The sequence below is a fragment of the Myotis davidii genome, unplaced genomic scaffold, assembly GCF_000327345.1.
Source record: "Myotis davidii unplaced genomic scaffold, ASM32734v1 scaffold710, whole genome shotgun sequence".
In the NCBI taxonomy this organism is placed as follows: Eukaryota; Metazoa; Chordata; class Mammalia; order Chiroptera; family Vespertilionidae; genus Myotis; species Myotis davidii.
The window spans coordinates 365831-386236 of NW_006284328.1; the positions used below are offsets into that span (position 1 = coordinate 365831).

General features: G+C 50.5%; 1 protein-coding gene across 1 annotated transcript in view; it reads right to left on the bottom strand.

The window, feature by feature from the left end:
* Positions 1–727: 727 nt before the first annotated feature.
* MAPKAPK2 (mitogen-activated protein kinase-activated protein kinase 2) overlaps positions 728–20406 on the bottom strand; it is a 31505-nt gene continuing 11826 nt past the window's right edge. Inside the window, exons 2-10 of the mRNA XM_015569373.1 lie at positions 5773–5912; positions 5550–5614; positions 5261–5340; positions 4690–4816; positions 4011–4086; positions 3495–3619; positions 3214–3299; positions 3017–3097; positions 728–2289 (exon numbers count right to left, since the gene is read on the bottom strand). Coding sequence (XP_015424859.1) covers positions 2146–2289; positions 3017–3097; positions 3214–3299; positions 3495–3619; positions 4011–4086; positions 4690–4816; positions 5261–5340; positions 5550–5614; positions 5773–5912 — 924 coding nt within the window. The 3' untranslated portion in view covers positions 728–2145. The remainder of the gene's footprint in view (positions 2290–3016; positions 3098–3213; positions 3300–3494; positions 3620–4010; positions 4087–4689; positions 4817–5260; positions 5341–5549; positions 5615–5772; positions 5913–20406) is intronic.

Genomic DNA, 20406 nt, shown 5'->3' on the forward strand with positions numbered 1-20406 from the left:
TACACACACACACACAGCTCCAAGGATCATGAGAACACGTCACACTGTCCAGGATGCACTCTCACTGTCCGCCTGGGAGGGAGCAGTGTGGCCCTGCCACACCCCAAGTCATCATGTGATCTCAAGTCCCACTTTGGGCCTCAAGCTTTTTATCTGTGAACTGGGAGGAATGGGTCACATGCACCCTGAGGCCCCTTCCAGCTCTGACCTGTTTCTGCCTGACCCCTACCTCCCCCTGCTGGAACCTTCAGGAACTACACCCACCTGCTCCCCTGGTCTGAGGATTTGAACCAAATTACTATCACTCACCCTCTTCTCCCTAGACCCCCAGGCCAGTCGGCCTGGCTAGGCTGAGGGTGCCAATGTCTGGCTGTGGCTAAAGAGGTGAAAGAATCGTGTGCCAAGCAGCAACTTGACTCCTGATTCGGTATTTGGCAAAAGGGCATGGGCTCCCCAGCCCTTATTGGCACCTCCACCTGCTCCAAAGGAGAGCATTATACCCCTGCACCAGACCCACCTGGCCAGGCGTCAACAGGGCAGGCGCTGGCTGCTGCTCGCCCAGAAGGCCCTCCTCTCCTCGTCCCCTCGTCCCCTCCTGTCCCTCCAGTCCAGTCTCCTCCCCTCCCTCCTCTCCCAGGATTCCCAGCCCATAGAACCACTCTCCACATGGGAAGAGGAGAGGTGGGGGGTCAAGGGCTAAGGCCCATGAAAAAAGAGAAAGAAAACCTTTCAACTATTAAATCTGTTTAGTAAAGACAGTTTCGCTCATACAAAACAACAATTTACAACAATCTAAGTGCTGGACACACCATCAGACACAGAGGCGCTGCAGGCACTGGAGCCCTCCCCAGGGCAGAGAAGACCTGAGTGTCCCCCCTGCCCTGAGGGAGATGAAAACTGAAGTATTACTGCCACCCCACCCCACCCCACGGGACCATGGCACCGAGGGCCTCTCCCCACGCTGCTCCTCGCTCCTCACTGGCCTGGACACATGAAGCCAAGCTGTTTGGGGTGGGGGGAGTGGCTAATGGGTCGGGGCAGAGTCGGGGCATCTTTGGTGTGAAGACCCCCCACCCACTAGGCCACACAATGGAAATGTGTGGGAGGCCACAGGGTGGTGCTGCCTTTGCCTAACACCAGGGCCCAGGGCAAAGCGCAGAAGCTATGTCCCATATAAGTGCCCATGTTCACCCCGGCGAGCTGAGAGGAGGCCTGCGGAGAAATGGCTAAAAATGTAAGAAAAATAAGCAATGGGCGAACAAAGGCAGGAAGGGGAAGCAGAGGTTACTCAGTAGATGAGCGCCTCAGAGGACTAGGACCAGCACTAAGGGGGGGGGGGGCAGTCTTCCTGATTTGGGCCAGTGCTAAGTCACTCCTCTCCACCTCCTGGACCAGTTAACAGAGACAGGCACGCAGGCCAGGTTCCGAGTCCGGACGGGCTTCCAGGCACCGTGGCAGGCTCACCACAGGCGGGCGGGACAGGCCAAGGAGGGAAAAGGTTCCTGAACCACAGCAGGGCCGTCCTTATGCAGCCCGGCCTGCCCCTGGCCCCACAAATGCGCAGTCCTAGGCACACATGCACGGGCGCGTGTACACACACACACACACACACACACACACACACACAGTCACTCACTCCTATCTGTCTGGCACACTGGTGATGTCGAGGGATCCAGTAGGAGGTGGTGGCATCCTGGCCCCAGACCTCCATGGCCTTGAGCGCCAGGCGCCTCGGCCAGCGGGGAGCTGAGGCTGTAGTGGGGAAACGGGGCAGATGGGACGACACAGGGACACTCCCTACAACAGTTTCCACAAATACCCTTTAACAAGAGGAAGGGGTTTGGGGGGAGGGGGATGAGGAAAGGACAATAAAAGAAGTTTCATAAAAATCCTAAGTCAAATCATAAAACTGCAGACTGAGCACAGGTTCAAGAGCATCTGCTCCGTCCTCTGCACGCCCTCCAGACCCCGGGCCTCCCTCCGGGCGGCCAGAGCCGAAGGCAGGAGTCAGCCCCTCACGAGGTTCCTGCTCCGCAAGCCGAGGAGGAGGGAGGCGGCAGTGGGCAGCCTGTGTCTTCATTTAAAAAACAGATTCAGGTCGAGAGTTATTGCTTGTCCTCCAGCGGAGAAGGACGGGCTGAGCGGTCAGTGAGCGAGGGCCGCCGCCTCCAGGGCCCGAGCCTTCTTCCGCCTCTTCAGAAGCAGAGGGTTGGAGGCATCTTCTATCTTTTTTATCTTGATCTGCTCGTAGTCGACACGCATTGTGGCCAAGGCACTGGTCATCTCCTCCTGGGGAAAGGGTTTCACCAACGGAGATGTGAGAGACATAAGTAAAGGCAGAGTGAGCCTGGCGGGGGTGGCTCAGTGGTTGGGCATCAACCTACGAACCAGGAGGTCACGGTTCAAATCCCGGGCAGGTGCTGAGACTCGATCCCCAGTGGGGGGTGTGCAAGAGGCAGCTGATCGATGATTCTCTCATCACTGATGTTTCTATCTCTCTCCCTCTCCCTTCCTCTCTGAAATCAATAAAAATATATTTAAAAAAACAAATAAAGGCAGGATGAGGGCAACCAAAGCAGAGAGAAGTAGCAGGCTGGTCAGTAGGTCCAGGACCAAAAGCGGCCTCAGCCCTGGGCTGGGTCAACTGAGTCGCCACCGCTGCTGCCGCTCTCCGAGAGCCCTCCAGGGGCCCCGCAGAAAGTCTGCCCCGGCCAGTCATCAGCTGTGTGACCTTGAACAGGTCACTCCCCTCTCTGGGCCTGTTTCCTCGTCTGCAAAATGAGAAGATAGTACCTCGGAGGCCCTTTTAGAGACCCAGGGAATAGAGAGCTTGTAGGAAACAGCCCCCAAGTTTAGGCCGGAACACAGACTCCTCTGCCCCAACCTGGTCAGGGAAGTGGCTCAGACTCGCTGTTCCTGTTGTAACAGAAACCTCTGGGTGGGAGAATGCAGAACCAAATCCTCCCCGGCCAGCACCGCCAGGCACCCCGCACCCTCCCGGCCCGTGGTTCCTCACCTTGACATCCTCCCACCGCTCCTTGTCCTCCTTCAGGACCCGGCTGGTGTGCAGTGGGGTTTGAGGGACCTTTGTTGATTGCTGAGGGGAGAGAACAGGGTCCAAGTGAAACCTAGGCTGGGCAGAGTCCCGGCTAAGCCCTGCCCCCAGGGACTGTCCCCCAAGACCCAGGTCTCTCTGGCCGCCGCCGGGCTCACCATGATCCAGGGGTGGTTCATGAACTCCGTGATGGTCATTCTCTGAGTGGGCTCTGTTTTCAGCAGGTTCCGGATGAGCATCTTCACTGTGGGAGGGACACAGGGACACAGTCAGGGCCCCACTCCCTCTCTTGCTCCTTCCCACACACATGCACACACTTGCACACACGTGCACACGCACACTCACACACACATGCACACACATTCGTACATGCACACGCGCGCGTGCATACTCACACACGCGCACACACATGCACACACTCGCACATATGGCTCTTTACCTTCCTCTGACACTTCTGACCACTCTGGGTTGGGAAACTCATACTGGCCCATTCGGATGCGCGTCTTCATGCCCGGAGAGATGGCAAGGCCATGGTTGGAATAGAAGGGTGGGTACCCACACAGCCTGCGCCGAGGGAAGCAGAGAGAGGGACAGAGCTGGTGTTATTTAGGGGCCCTGCACCAGGAACAGGATGAGAAGCAGACTTCTTGTAAAGGTCACGGGCAAATGGGGACTCATTGATTCAGGCACAGTACAGAGGACAGGGCCCTGATTCCTACATACCAAGTACCCAAGTACCCAAACCACACATTTCTCCGCTCACCGGCTAGTTTCCAACCATCACTTAGCTCTCAGACCCACTAGCACTAAGGGAGGGGGGCGTGCAGGATATTCCCAGGGAATCCCCATCCAGAAGGGGAATGCTAACCCTCACCTCTTCCTCTCGATCAGAGAGGAGCAGGCTTCCTCCCACCTCGGCCCCGCCCCGACCTGGGGTCCCTCCCGGCACACTCACAGGATGTACATGATGACACCCAAGGACCACATATCACAGGACTTGTCGTACTTCTCTGGGCCCAGCACTTCTGGAGCTGCAAACCAAAGGTCAGTGTGGATGGGCCTGGCCCTTGAACATGCAGATCTACCCCAGTTTCTCTGTAAATGATGCTCCCAGCCCAGACCATCAGCCTGTCACGATGGGACTGTAGCTGCAGGAGGGAGGGGAACAGCCATAACCCCGCCCCAGAGCTGAAGGAGGAGAGCAAAGACCCTCCTCCCAGTGGAACTTAGGACTAGAATCTTAAGATAAGGTAATTCTTGGCAAGAGCCTTTCAGACGCACGATGTCCATTTACTTTGACAAACACATTTGAGAATTTATCCTGTGCCAGTGAGCTGGGCACCAGAGCCAAATCTGGGCACCAGACCACTGGGCATCTGATGGAGGTGACAGCTCCTCTCGGGAAAGTGCCCATGTGCACAAAACCCTGCCGCGACCTCAGATAGTGTCCTAGGACACCCCAACCCCAGCCCCAGCCCATCTCTGACGAGCCCTACTCCATTCAGGTCACACGGAACCAGCGCCACAAAGGGCCAGAGGACACGCCTCTCCTGGGGCCTGTGGCTCCAAGGCCGGAAGAGGAGGGTTTGACAGAAGTTCAGGGGGAGGACGAGCCTGGCCTCCCCTGGACTTACCCACATAGTAAGGCGTATAACAAGGAGTGGTCAACGAGTTGTGGCTGGTGGTCTCCTTGGCAAAGCCAAAATCGGTGAGTTTCAGGATGGCGTTGGGCCTTTTGGAGGTGTACAAGAGGTTCTCGGGCTACAGAGGGAGGCAGAAAAACAGCACTCCTGCATGAGGGCTACCAGAGATCGAAAGGGTGAAGATGACTTCCCTCCCTCCTCACCCACAGCCATCTGTCGGGCCCCCGGGATCTGCACACCATCCGCCATGACTAGCTCCCTGCCTTCCCGGAGCTTGGAGATAAGAGGCTACTGACGGAACCAGCAGTGACTTCACAGGGCAGAGAAGCACAGGGGTGGCTGTGCAGTGCCACCGGAGGACCACAGGGCTTCCGACTGCGTTTGGGGGTTTGCCCAGAGAGGGCAGGCTCTGTGGAGCAGAGAAGAGCACCCTGTCCCACCCTACCCCACCCTGTCGCCAGGAACCAGGCAGCAAGGGGGCGGGCGGACGACCCTGGCACCCTTTCCGTGGGCCCTCAGCAGCACCTGAGCTGGGAGGGGGCGGGTGGTGAGCAGTTGGTACCTTGACATCCCGATGAGCAATGTTGATTGAGTGCAAATACTGAATGGCCTCACCGATGCTCTTCATGATTTCTGAAGCTTCTGTGGAGGAGAGGAAAGAAAGTCACCTGGTGTGTCATTAGGGTTGTAAACTCAGCCACCCGGGCTCAGGGGAGACGGCAGCCCTGGCAGCGAGCGGGAGGAGGCGGGAGCCTCAGCAGGCCTCGCCGAGGGCAGGCACTGCGGAAGGTCCCCTCAGTCACCCGCTGCCCTGCCTGCCCGAGGCCTGTCCCCCAACAGACCCTTTCTACCTCTTTCTGTGAACGCCTGGTCTCCTCGGTCCTGGATTCGGCTGAAGAGTTCTCCACCATCCAAGCTGAAACAAAGCCATGGTCAGGTCTCGGGAACACACCCCACCACTCACCATCACACACACACACACACACACACACACACACACACACCGAAAAATCCGTGAGGGGCCTGGGCAGGGAGTGGGAGGCGGGGCCAGGAACAGATCCGCAGGCTGCTTACCACTCCATGACGATGAGCAGGCACTTCCTCCCCGCGTACAGGTTCTCATAGACGTCCACGATGCGCACGATGTGTGGGCACTGGGAGGCCCGCCAGTGCAGCTCCACCTCGCGCCGGGCCTTGGGGCAGTCCTGCAGCATCTGCAAGGCAAACAGCCGCCCGAATCACTGCGCTGTCTCAGGAGGGGGCAGCCGGCTGCTGCCCCACATGGGCCTATTCCAAGGCCCTGCCACATGCCGGCTGGCATCCCACCAATGCGCCATCAACTCCCCACTCCCACTGACCCCCTACCAAACCAGTCTCCTTGGCATTTTCCCTGGCAGCTCCTTCTTCTAAATGCTGACTTGGAGCTTTTTAGCTCCCTTGTCTGCTCTAAAAGAAACCCCAAATGACCCGTGGGGCCTTGACAGTCTACCCAACTAAAGGCATAGAGCAGTGGTTCTCAACCTGTGGGTCGCAACCCCTTTGGCGATCGAACGACCCTTTCACAGGGATCACCTAAGACCATCCTGCATATCAGATATTTACATTACGATTCACAACAGTAGCAACATTACAGTGATGAAGTAGCAACGAAAATAATTTTATGGTTGGGTCACAACATGAGGAACGGTATTTAAAGGGCCAGAAGGTTGAGACCCACTGGCATAGAGTCTGTTGTAGGAGGCAGGCAGCAGCGAGGCACTGAAAGACAGGGATAAAGAAGGTCTGGGAGCAAGACAGACTGAGGAAACCCAATCCAACATGGAGAGACTCAAGAATTTATAAGCAAAGGAACCCCACGACCCCTCAACCCCAGCACACCAAATCCTGAGCAAGTCCTTTCTACCTGTGATATTTCATTCAACCAACAGGTGGCCTCGGGGTCAGCGCAATGTATTTAGAATCCAGGTTCCTATGAGGTCTGCGACCTTGAGCGAGTTATTTACCGCACCAAGCCCCATTCACATCCCCCTTCTTTCATGGACCAGGTGGCCGGGGACATTAAAGGAGCCTGGATCCCACATGCATCTCATGAGTCTCAGGGGCTGAACCTTGACTAGTCCAAGCCAGTTTCCTTATGTCCAGGCCCTTCACTATTGACTGGCTTGGGAATAAGCCTCAGACCAATGTCGGCCAAGAACTTTGTAGGAGATCTGCTGAGAGGCCTCTTAAAGGGAGCGCAGGGATCATACATCACCTCTCCCATTTATGGCCCTGGGACTGAGGCAGTCACCTTGGTGCCATAGGGGAACAGCCTAAGAGGACAAGCCAACACACTGAGGAAGACAACCAGGAGAGGTGGCACCTGCCTGGATTCTTGCTGATACCACCACACGTCCCTCGTGGCTTCTTTGTGGTAAGAGGCATCTGACACATCCCTTTATAAATGGGATAAATCTGTTGTGAGGATTAAATGAAAAATCCTGCACAATGCCTCGCAGAGTGCCTGGCAGTGCTCAGTAACAGCAGTCGTCATTCTCATTACAGAATGTCTGCCAAATGCACAGTGCTGATGCCAAAATAACTAAGATAAGGACCCTCGCAGACTGACCAACCGTGGGCAGTCAAGACTAGCGCTACAGTACACACCCAACTTCTCTGGGCAGTTAGAGGGCTGGGGTGGGAGGAGGCAGCTGGGCTAAGCAGGAACTGGACAGGCAGAAGGGGAGGCTGACAGCAGAGGAAAACAGCGGGAATCAGGGCTGACCAAGAGGGAGTGGGCTGGGCTGGGGGGCGAGCTAAGGCACCTGCTGCTGGAAAGCGAGTGAGGCCTGGTGAGTAGGATCAGACAGCCAAGATGGAGCGGATGAGAGGGGGCGCTGAAAGGCAAACGCGGGGATTTCCAACAATAAACCAGCACTCCTCTATGCTGGGGTCCATGATATGCTCGGCCTTCTCTAATTTTACAGTAATCGCCATGTTAAAGGGTGAGGAAACCGAGGCTCGAAGAAACAGTGGGTCCCAGGCTCAGATTCGGGGGAAGGCAGAGCCAGGGTTGGAGTCCAGGGCGGGTGGATTGCAGAGCCCACGCCTTTTGTGCTGTACTACACTACATGACTTTCAGAGAAGTGATGGAGGCCGAGACTTGTCAGTCTCAGACCGCCAACCGCAGACAGACTGCAGAGGCAACAGGTGCCCAGTTAGTTCAGTCTTGAGCAGGCAAGAGGCAAGGTCCCCATGGGGTCACACTGTCACCTAGTGGCCATATGAGGACACTGCACAGGCCCTGGGTTCTGCCACCCTCAACTTCATTCATTTGGATGGACCAGGAAAAGAGTGTATTTTCCTTTCCCGAGCTCTGTGCAGAGTAGGAGGCGGCACTGGCTGCCTTTATGTGCATGGAGCAATTCCACAAGCGTTCAGTGAGCTCCTACTATGGGCCGCACATTGTGTTGGATGTCAAGACCAAATAGAAGGCTCCTGATCTGAAAGAACTCGGGCTGGGGGTGGGGGACGCCCTAGGAAGGTGGACAGAAAATACTTAAAACCCACTGAGATAATGTGCTGTAAGACTGAAAAGTTCAAAGGATTCAGGAGCAATCGTTTTTTTCAAAGCAGCCAACTGGGAAAGACCTCTATCGCCCCCTACAGGCACATAGGAATTAAGGCTCAAAGAAGAAGAAACCAAGTTGTCAAATTACTCAGAGGCAATATGAGGTCACGGATCAATTTCTGGTTGCATCATGGCCTTGCAGAGGTCCTTACCTTTCTATGTCTGTTTCGCAGCTGTAAGTTAGGGGGGCTAATCCCCACCTGGCGCCCTGCCTCCTAGAGCCATGGTAAGCAACTAATGCAATACTGCCTCTGAGAGTGTTTTGTTACCGCGCACCCGTCCCTGAGCCCACAGCACAGCTGCCACCACACAGGGGCCTCTCCATCACATCTGTGCTGAGGCTGGAGCACGTGGGTTACCAGCACAAGTCATCAGCAGGACTGTAGGCTGGGTTTCTGTCTGTAGCCTGGTGACCACCCCCTGGGAACCAGCTCCAAGCTCTAACCAACCAGAGCTGTGCTAAGTGAAGAAGCAACAAGGCCAAACCCAAGAGCACGCCCCCCAGCCCCTCCTGAAATCGGACCACACACTCCAAGTTCCTTTCCTTCTGCCTTAGAAACATTAGTGTATGTGGCACCAGGCACATTCCATCTCCAGGCTCACACACATTTCTCCAGCTGCAGAGGAGCTGATGGACCTAGTATATAACACACTTGGCCTTGGAATCACACACAATGGGTGTCCCAGGTCTGCACGTCCCAGCTTGTGTCAGGGAAGCCAACTAAGTTTCTGAAAAGGGTGTCCTCATCTGTCAAACTGGATTCAATTTAACAAAATAAGTACATGGTGGAAAGGGTAGCACTTTTCAATTCTAAGAGAAACATAATTAAATTTTCCCATGAAGACTGGTTACTGACACCCAGGCGCATGCTTATCGGAAGTCCCTGAATGGCTATGAAAACCAACGCAAGCAATGAAAGCAAGACCTTCAGATCAGTCAGGAGGGCAGGCTGGCTGACGTCAGGGCAGAGCCGGGAAGAGCCAAAGAGGCCTGGTGGACAGCTGTGGCGTGCAGAGCGCCTGGAGAGAGGAAATCAAGAATGTGCTAATCTGGAGTACCAGCTAAGTAAAGAACAGCGGGGAGGTGCCTGAGCTCAGCCAGAGAGAAGGGACAAGGAGAGAAAACAGGATTCCCGAGGTGCTAACAGGGCAACAGCAGAGATGCGGTGGCAGGTTCAACCAGAAGCCAAGAGGAGACGGTTCCGCCCCTGGGTGTGAAAAAGGACACAGGCGGCCCCTACAGCCCTGCGGGCCTGAATCTGACGGGAGAAAGTGTCTTCCCAGTAAAAAGCCATGCAGGCTCTTAGGCAAGGAATGCCTGGAAGCCTGTGAAGTATTTTAAGCGCATGCTAAACCTGGAACAGATACTGTGACTTCCCTCCTCCCTCCACATTTGCGTCTGAGAGTCTCTTGCACTGCAGGCGAGACTGCTGCCTTGTGCTGCAGGGGCCTGGCTGCAGCCCGCCTACCAGTGTGGCAGGGCCAGGGAGCAGGCCACAGAGTCCGTTACCTGGGGGGACCTCTAGGGTGAGGGTGGCAATAACGGAGATATGGGAGCTATCCCAAAATATGGTGCCCTGCCTTTCTGTCTTTGCCAGAACCTGGAGGGAGGCAGGACGGTCCCACTTATCTCCCCACCAATTTCCCCGCAGGCGTCCACACGGGAAGACTGGAGCGTGGTCAGCATCCCAAGCCAAGCAGAGCCTGGGCAAAGAGAAGCAACAGGCCGGGCCTGAGGCCTGCTCACCAGCGAGGCAGACATGAGGACAGGAGGAAGAAGCCAGGCCCCATGGGAGCATCCCCTGCACCAGCTCCACCACCACTTCATCCCTTTGTGCCTCAGTTTCCTATCTGTTAAACAGGAGAGTAACAGTACCTGTCCACATTAAACCAATGAACACACATGTGTTATGTGAGTGACCAAGAATGGTTCCTGGCACATGGTAAGCACTGCACTAGGGTTTGCGATGGTTATTCTGCCCCCTCCTCCACCCCCACCTCCCCCACTATTAGAGTCCCATTGGGGTGGGGAGCTGGAATCCCACTCCTGCCCACCTCAGTTAGGGTGTTAGCCCTGGGCAGAGCAGGGGACCCAGAACACAGGGAGGGAAGCAGGCTTTGGCATCCTATCCCTGAGCTGTCCTGCTCCCTCTCTATACCACCTGAACTGGACAGCTGGGGCGGGCTGCACTGTAAAGAGGGAGGAAGCCATCCCTTCCCAAGACTGACCCGGTGCCAAGAGTGATGCAAAAGTCCATCAGGCGCTGTGTGGCAGGTGTGCAGTGCTCCTTGTACAAGACAGCCTCTGCACGCCCAGCAGGTTAGCAGGCGCCATCCCCCAACCTGCCCCACATGGAGGGGGCTGAGGCTGACCTGGATGCTTCTCCAGGTCGGAGAAAGGAGGACTTGAGAAGGAGGCTCGCTGCACGGGCGATGGCGCAACCTCAGCACAGAGCAGCCGGACATGGGCAGCCTCAGAGCCAGAGGAGCAGGGGGCCTGCTCCTGGGAGTGCTCTGTGTTACTGGGTGTCAGTAGTTGGAATGGGGAACTCTCACGGCCATGCTCACACCCACCCCAAGAGGAAGCATCTATTTTATAAATAGCAAAACTCGGGCTCAGAGGCACTAAGCGATTAGTTCAAGGCCTCTCAGCCAGAGCCCGTGGCAGGGCTGGAATATGAACTCCATTCTCACTGCGCCCAGAGTCTCCTGCCCACCACCCATGGCAAGGCAAAGGGCACAGATCTGTCCAGGGCTGTGGTACAACAGCTGAAATGGAGAGTGGGGGCTGAAATGGACATATGCCTTAAAGTGCAAACCCTGGAGCTTGAAATTACTGTTAGAATTTTATCCTCAGGTGCTAATGGAGCTTTAAGGATGTATGTGTGTGTGTGTGTGTGTGTGTGTGTGTGTGTGTGTCCCAATAGTTGTTTACATCACCTAGAAATGGCTAACAAGTTGAGTGCCCAGCAATAGCAAGAGATTTATCTATCAATCTATAATCTTTGAGATGAGGCTTCAGAATAATATGTACTAGAAATGGATTCCTAAGTCTCTATTAGCTTCTCAGTCACCATCGTTGTCATTGTCTATTTTTTTCTTTTGCAGCACAAGTTCCAATCTATAATTTCCTTAAATTTATTTATCAAAAAGTATCTGATAGTAAGCGGAAGAGCAAGTTACAAAGCCTTATGTACAGTCCAGTCCTCTATGTATATGTATTTATATCTGTGCATATATATGCACATAGATATACATAGTATGTGTGTATATCTATAACAGGAAGAACATTCATACTCTGTAACATGTTGATGGTAAATATATCTTTATTTAATGGTGATTTATAATTAGTACATGTACTTTTTAAAGAGGCAAAGAAGCTTAGCTCTCCAAATTTTAATCAGAGTCTGTCATCCACACCCTATATGGCCAGGGAGCAGCTCGGGGCTTCCAGGCAGCTCAGCCTCACCAAGTCTATGGACCTAGAATCTCGGAGTCCTGAGCAAGAAAGCAGCTCCGGACCTGGGGAGGTGGTAAGGAGAACTGAGTGCAGCTGTTCAATCTCAAAGATCTTTCCATCTACACCCTGGGAAGCTGGGTCCCCCACAGCCCTGTACTAGTGGAAAGGGAGGTGTGAGCTCACGAGGCCGCAGGACCAGGACACAATGTCCTTACATCGCTTATCACCTCTGCCTCCATCCCTGGACCTGAAGCCAGGGAGGGACATGCGGAGGAGACACAGCACACGCAGTCCTCGATCTCACCTTCCCAGAATGCCGTTCCTCAGCAAACCCTGGGGCATGCAGGATGTGCCACACGCTGGTGTGGGAGGTGCTGGGATGTAACGGAGAGCATGGCAGGAAGGCCTGTGCCCTCATGGGACTTACACTTTAGTGCGCGAGGTACACAATAAACCAGTGGGTGTGTTTTGTGTGTCTTTTTTAAATTGCACATCGTGCTTTGTGCTGCAAAGAAAATAGGGAGCTGCCACCAAGTCAGCACTGGTGGTGGGGAGTCTCATTCCCCAAATTACAGAGCTGCCCGAAGGCTGGGAGCGTGACGCAGGTCCCTTTTCATCCAGCCCAGCTCAGGCACACAGGAGATGACAGACACCTATGTCTTGGTTGAAATGACAACTTCCCTCCACACCTACTGGGGGATGGGGGGGGGGGGTAAGAGTGTGCCCATTCCGGAACCTTGCAAAGCTCAGTGAGGAGCAATGGATGGTCCTCCCCTAGAAACTGGTCTAAACATACATCTCGCAGATTTGTTTAACCTTAGAAGGTCACCATAATAAAAGACACAGAAGTACATCATTGGGGTCCCTCATATTGCACACATCCCCAAACACTTGATTGGAAGGTAAAAGCCTCTACTTGCTACTGACTTTCATTCATGTGATGGGAGAGGGGGGAATCCCCACCCAAAACAAAGCTAAAACTCCCAACGGGAAATCCAGTTCCAAAAGCCTTAAACAGCTACACCACTCTGCCCAGAAGACGAGCAAACCTTTCCTGGGTTCCCCGCCAGCAATCTCCAGGACCTCCAGGGGCGGCCACACAGGACTGAGGTTCAACGAACAGGCCAGAGCCTTAAAACTCACACTGTCTATGACAAACAATACTTTTTAAATGTTTGCAACACATGATGGGTAAGAAGCTAACTTAACTCCGGCAAATCAACTGTAAAAGATTAAGGATCCAAAATAAAAGTGAGCAAAGAATTCTTATTTCAAAGACAAACACAGATGGCCAAACGGAAGATACTCGATGCAACTCATTACAAGAGAATGTTTATAAAGACAATGATCACAATTTCACCAGAATGGCAAGATTTCAAAATGTTTGACCAAAAACATAACAAAATAAAATTCCCCAGTTTATGCAAAGATTTGGGAAGAAAAAGGCACTCTCTCATATTATCAGTAGGGAAATAAACTAGTGGATTTTTAGAGGCGTTTGGTCATATGTATCAAAACTGTAAATGTTTGAACCTTAGACCCAGCACCTACCCAGCTGGGAAATCACCCTACAGATTAGTTCCTAAGTGATTTTAATGGCAAAGGGGAACTGGTAACAACCCACCTTCCCCTAAGGAGCCAGTGGGATGGATGGCGGAGATGCATGCGCCGCGGGCTGCAGGCCTGTCGGAGGGAGGCCGCCCAGCCTGGGGAGAAGGGGTGTTAACGAAGGGCAAGCAGAGAGAAAACAGGACACACGTTAGCTTCATGCTAATGTTCTAATTTTTTTAATGGAACTGCATACACATTATGTAATTGACTTTTAAGGTATAATCAGAAAGACACCAAAAGGTTAATCAGTGATTAATTATAAATGGTGGTAAGATAGCTGACAATTTCCTCTTTGGTGTTTTTCTTTTAATTTCCAAAAATAAAATACCAAACAGAATATAAAATACAATCCCATTTGGGTGTTTCGTTGTCATCGCTGTTTTGCTCATTTTTTAAGGCAGAGGGAGGAAAGATATATGGACTTGTGGATGCTTAAAATTTTTCCAGAGGAATTTACCCCCAAAAAATATGTTAACAGTGTTAACCACTAGGGTACAGTAGATACTAGAGAGAAGACTGTATCTTTTTCCCTTTTTCTTTCCATTTTATATCTTTCTATTGTTTAAATATTTACCATCTGCATGCATTTTTAATTAAGTCAAGGGTTTACATTCTAACATGCAGTTTGCCTCAGGCCTTAATTTGACCCCTGACCTGACAGTGACACAGTTACATGTGCCCCAATGCAAGCCAACCTTCCTGTAGAGGAGGAGGTGAGCGGGGACGGGGAATCCCACACTGGCCACCGGAAGAAGGGCCTGGTGAATTCTAAGTATGAGGGTAACTCAGTTGATGTAAAGGCCTGGCCATCTTCCTGGAGAATTCAACCAAAATATGATGAAAAGCTGGCCGAAGGTCCAGACCACCATCCTGACTTACACGGCCGTGAGCACCGAACACAGCGGGCGCGGGCTCTCCCGAGTCTGGGTGGGAAACTGAAAGACTGGAGTGCACAGATAGTTCTGCTTTTTCTCGCAGATGATTATGACTTCAAAAGAGAAAGAGGAATTTCCATGTATTCTGCACCACATGTGTCAGGTGCACTTTATATATAGAAAATAAGCGATATGCCAGCCTCCTAAGGACTCTGAAACAGTCGACTGCTGGCTCCACTTACAGGTGTGACCACCAAGCCCCGGGAAGTTACCTGCCCAAGGCCCCCTGCTGGGAAGTGACAGGGCCAGACTCACACCCAGTTCAGCCTCTAACCTCCCAGTCCTTTTCTTTTGTTTTCATTACAAAGGAGGCTTTGCCAAACCCTGAGCTGCTAACATCAGTTTACTGTTGCCCTGTCCCATGCTCCTAAATGTCTCCCCTGCCTGCTGTGTCCGCTGGCCTCTCCCAGTTACCTGTGAATCTGTCAGCCCAGCATAGAGCTCGGTGCAGAAGACGAAAAGGGCAGACTGCACCTCAGAACAAAGTTAGGGGTGAGGCCTGCAACAGCATCCGAGGCACGGCTCCCTAGGACACAGGGAAGATGGGGGAAGAAGGAAGCACACTGAACTCTCCAGTTGGCTTTACGCTAAAACCTGAATGGAAGGAAGAAAAACGCCACATTCTCTGTAGTGTCTAGGTATGACTTTTGAAAATCCAAAGATGGAGAAACTACCAAGAGAAATTAAGTCGGAAGGGGGTCAGGAACATTGCTTCTGGCCTACACAGCCTCCATCAATTTGACCCCGTACAACCGCTAAAAGCAAATTTAAATTTTTAATTGGGAATGACAAATGCCATCTCATCTTTATCACCCCAACTTAAGGAATTAAGATTCCTGACAAATACTGATATACCTAATAATGGGAGGTGAGAAAGTGGAAGAAGAGAAGGGTTGTATAAATCAAGAGGGCGGTATATACACGCACACACAGACACACACTCACATATGCATACCCACCACCCCTGAACATAATTCCACAGTTCCACTCGCCTGAGAGTGAAAGCTAGCCGAGTGAGGACAGAAGGAAAAAGAACCATAAGTGGTAACATATGGGAGAATAATACATGGTCAGGCAAAAAATATAAACCAATCTTTCCTACAGAGTTAGCAAAAAGTCCCAGACACAAGACAGAGCTGCCCAGTGTGGACACAAGGACATCTGAGAAAGAGATGTCTTGCTAAGTCTTTTCCCGCTAAGAGCAGGACACCGGATAAATTCTTGCCTTGCTTTACTAAGAGTTTACCTCTCACACAGCCAAGGATGCAAGGAAGGGAACTACAACCCTAAACCCAATTCTGACCAGGGAGCAAAGTCTAGTCAACTGTGTAAAAAAGAAACAAACAAACAAAAACCCACCACCAACAACAACAAAAACCACAAAAATAAAATAACTTTAGTTCACAAAAATAATAAGAATACCACAATAGGAAGTAACCTTGTCAAATTACAGTTAGAAAGAGACAAGAAAAAACCTGGGGACAAAAACAATTGGTTAGCCTAGACTTCCAGATGTTGACACAAAGAAACAGATGAACAGGGAAATCCCAAAAGGGACTGCATTTTGAAAAATATGCCCTGATCTTTAACACGTGGATTGTGACCATCTAAAGCACATAATCCCAAAAAAGAAACCAGAAGCAGAAAAAGAAAGAAAGAAAAGAAACCAGAAGCAGACACCCCAGATGGCAAGGCCACAGCACAGGCAGCTCTGATGAGCTCCGAGATTAAAGGATGCATCCAAAGACATGAGCAAACTGCCTGTAACCAGGACAGACCCAAGAGAGTGGCACATGACACAGAATGAGCAGAGCTTGTAAACATGCAAGAACCACAGGAAGAGTGCCTCAAACTATATGCAAAGCTGAAAGAACCAAGGAGGAAGCGGGCCCCTGACAGACAGATTTGGGGGAATGTTCACCTCCAATATGTTCCATTCTTTTTAACGATGAAGGAGAAGGCTCTTCAGACTGGAACAGGCTCCACATGTACACACACATTCAAGGGAAATCTCAAATCCAAGCGAGACCAACTTATAATCACCTGAGGATGACTGAGTTAAAAGAGGCCAATCTTAGAAGAATCGCAGAAAGAATCTGCAGGTGGTTCCAGAACCACGGTTGGTTCTGAGATGGCAATACCCTGCTTTGGGGCAGTATGAGATTCCTCAGCATTCACTGTGCTCCAAGCACCAGACTAAACACTTGGGCATTCCAGGAGGTCACGGCTTAGTCAAGGAAACAGGAACAATATGTAAAAAGAATTGCTGATAAGCAGGACTGCTCAACTTCACATCTGCCTCTGGCGAAGCTCTGGAACAGATCATGAATTGGACCATCACCAACTGGACCGTCATGACCTAGCCTGGGTTCCCTGTGAAGCCATGCACACTAGTCTGGCTACCATCTTTAGCAGGGTTACCAAGTTGTAGGCCAAGGGTCGGATCCATTGGGGCTTTGACGTCTATAAAAGTAAATAAAGTCTCCTGCCAGACCTTTGGGATGACAAAGAAAAAGGGGGTGTGATGACAAAGCATTTCGATAATACTTGCAATTGTTATAAATGACCAATAACAATGTGTTATTTAATGGATCTGGGACAGGCTGAACATGCACCAAAGTGAACTCACTGCTCCCCTCACTTGCTCCCCAGTCTCGGTCAATGACAATGACATCACCATCTAGCCAGGCTGGCAGATATAAATCTTGAATCAGTCATCCTCAGCCTCTCTCCCTCCCACACCCGCTGAAGCAATCTTGGAAAGATCTCCCACTCCCATCTCCCCTTTTCTGCTACTTGCTTGGTTCCCTTTGCTCTTGCATGTTTTCTAACTGGTTTCTAGATGGTACGTATCTGTTCCAACACATCCTGGGTCAACTACCGAAAGGAAAATCTGAGTAGGACATTTTCTTCCTTAAACATGCCCATTGGCTAACAGGATAAAACCCAAACTCCTTCATGTGGTCTTCCTCAGCTCCCATCCATAATATCTGTGCCTTCACCTCCCAACACACCCCCTCTACTTAAGCTACACTGGATTTCGGGGTCCTCAAACAAGCCAAGTCTTTGCATCTTTCAAGGTCCAGTGCACTGTCACCTCCTCTGTGAAGCCTCCCTGACAGTGACTTCCAGGCAGAGTCAGCCCCTCTGTCCTCTCGCCTAGCACAGGACTCTTGTAAAACTCCTACTCTGGCACTCTCGAGTATATTTACAAGACTGTTCCTCCCCTGCTGGACAGACTGTGCCCCTGGGAGGCTGGAACTGTCTTATTCACTTTTTGATTCCCAACCGCAGGCCTGAACATGGCATCGGGACATACTCAATATTTGCTTGTTGGCTAAACCCAGAGAAAACCTCCAGTGACAAACCAAGAAATGCCATCCTTGGCTTTGCCTAATGGTTAACCAGCAAGTTGGTTGAAGGCAGAGTAGACAGCAAGCTAATCAAACTTGCAAGTGACAAAAAAAGCCTCCAGTGAGTAAAAATGTGGGCTATAACTAACCCAAAACAAGGTCATATGTTAGGTTCAAAAAGATAATCTACAACAGCTTGTGATGAAAGACCTTTCTCAAGTCAGATCCAGGTCACACAGAGGGTGAGTGAGAGCAAAGGTCCTGCAGCCAGCCGCCTGTTGAGTCCCAGTTCCTCCAATGAGCTCACCGTGGGAACCTGAGTGCCCTAACCTTCTTAGACCTCCTGTTTACTCGAAGATAACACAGAGATAACAGTATCTACTTCACAGGGTTGCTGTTTAGCTACTTCTACTACTACTACTACTACTACTACTACTACTACTAATAATAATAATAATGGATTTGCCATTAGAATTGTGCCTAGCTCAATAAACTCTACTACTATTTTTTGCTGCTGTTGTTTTGTTGTTGAAAGATACTTCTAAGAAAAGATGAGCTGTAAATCATTGTGGTTAAAAGCAAGGGCCTGGAATTAGACCGTCTCAAGTTCAAATGCCAGCTCTGAGCTTAGTAACAGCCTGACCTTAGGCAGGTATTTCACTTTCTCGTCACTGTCTTCATACATTAAATGGAGCTAATGATAGTATCTGTCAAAGATTTACTACAGCAGTCTTTCAAATGGGGGGAAAAGTGGAGATAAACTACATATCTATTACTAGAAAAGGGTTAAGTAAATTATGGTGTATCCATAATGGTGCATAAAATAATATGCAATTATAAAAAAGAATGAGGTAGATCTATACATACTGAGATCAAAATTTCTCCAAAAAACTATATTTTTTTAAATGTTTTTATTGCCCTGGCAATCTAATCATCAATAAGGAAAAATAACTGTTCCATGACCTTGAAAAATTATTGCCAAAACATTAAAAACTCTGTTACTGTCAGTTATAATGAAGAGAAATGAAAAAACAGTAAAACTAATATTTATCTAGTACACTGTGATAAAAAAATATTAGAGACACTGAGAATGAGTTTTATTTCTTTGTAAAACCGTTATCCAGAGTGAAGAGCGCTTGCCTTGCCACCTGCGATGCAGATGGAGCATCATTTCTGTGTCTGCAGACTGTCACACTCCTTTCTCAGTTTGGATCAGTTTCCAACGTTTCCTCCTTAATGTTGCAAAATAACCTCCAAGAATGTCCTCAACATGAAGTTTTTTCCCAGTGTCACTTCCTCTGGGATTACTTCATCTTTCCCGTCACAACCACTCAAGTCAATGAGTTTGCCTTCACTGAGTTCCTCTGGCTGCATACGTAGTCTTCTCTTTTTTTAATTTTTTTTTTTATTATTGATTTTAGAGAGAGGAGGAGGGAGAGAGGGGGAAGGGGGAAAGACAGACAGACATCGATCAGCTGCCTCCTGCACATACCCCAACTGGGGATCGAGTCTGAAACCTGAGTATGTGCCCTGACCGGAAATCAAACCAGTGACCTTTCAGTACATAGAAGATGCTTAACCAACGGAGCCACACTGGCCAGGGCTGCATATATAGTCCTGAATGGTCGCAATGTCAACATTCCTACAATCAGTTATTTATTCTATAATTCCATTTATGCTCAGTTCAAATTTCACTTCCAGCATTGCCACTTTCCATTTCTTGGCTGACACTTCACCTTTTTGGCCAAGTCCCTCTTCTGATTATCTAATTTTATAAAATGTCACATGAGTTTACAACTGGGAGACAAGGAGGCAGCACAACTGCACACTTTCCTGTCTATATGTGAAGTCAACAACACATGGGGAGTGGCCCACCGGCAGACTCTGAAAGAAGGGACATGAATGGTTGCTGGTCATCCCAAACATCGTATATACATGGTGGTTTGTGGACTGAAGAGCCAGCAGCAAAGTTTGTGCTCCAAGCAATCAGTGGGGTAATATACCACGGCAATTGGACTTTAAGCCATGATGTTGAGGGACTGGTGCTATGTAACTAAACTGTGACGACTGAAGTTCATGCATATTGGAACCACAAAAACCAAGGACTGTCTGTACAAAGGACATAATACACAAGTACATCCACTAAAGAGTAACAGTGGGAAGAGCTATATTACTTAAATTCTTTTCACTAAGGTTTACATGTTTTATATTTTAACGTATTTTTATTGACTTCAGAGAAAGAGAGAAAATCCATGATGAAAGAGAATCATTGATCGGCTGCCTCCTGCACGCTTCCCACTGGGGATCAAGCCCGCAACCCGGGCATATGACTTGACCGGGAACCGAACCGTGACCTCCTGGTTCATAGGTGGATGCTCAACCACTGAGCCACGCTGGCTGGGCTAAGGTTTACATCTTAGGAATGGTTCTCAGCCTGAGATGACTTTTGCCCACAGTCTGGAGACATTTTTGATCGTTGCAACTTGGGAGCCTTGAGAGGGTTGTAATTAGGGTCTGCTGGGCAGAGGCCAGGGATGCTGCTAATTCCTAAAAACCACCAGATGATCCGCCACAACAAAGAATTATCTGGTCCAAAATGCAACATGCTGAAGCTGACAAACCCTATTTTAACCCAAACGGCTTACATTAAGCTATTTTTAACAGTACCTTCCTCATAAGGTGATGGCAATGATTAAGTGAGGTCATGGCAAGTATCAGTAAATAATATTGCTATTATTT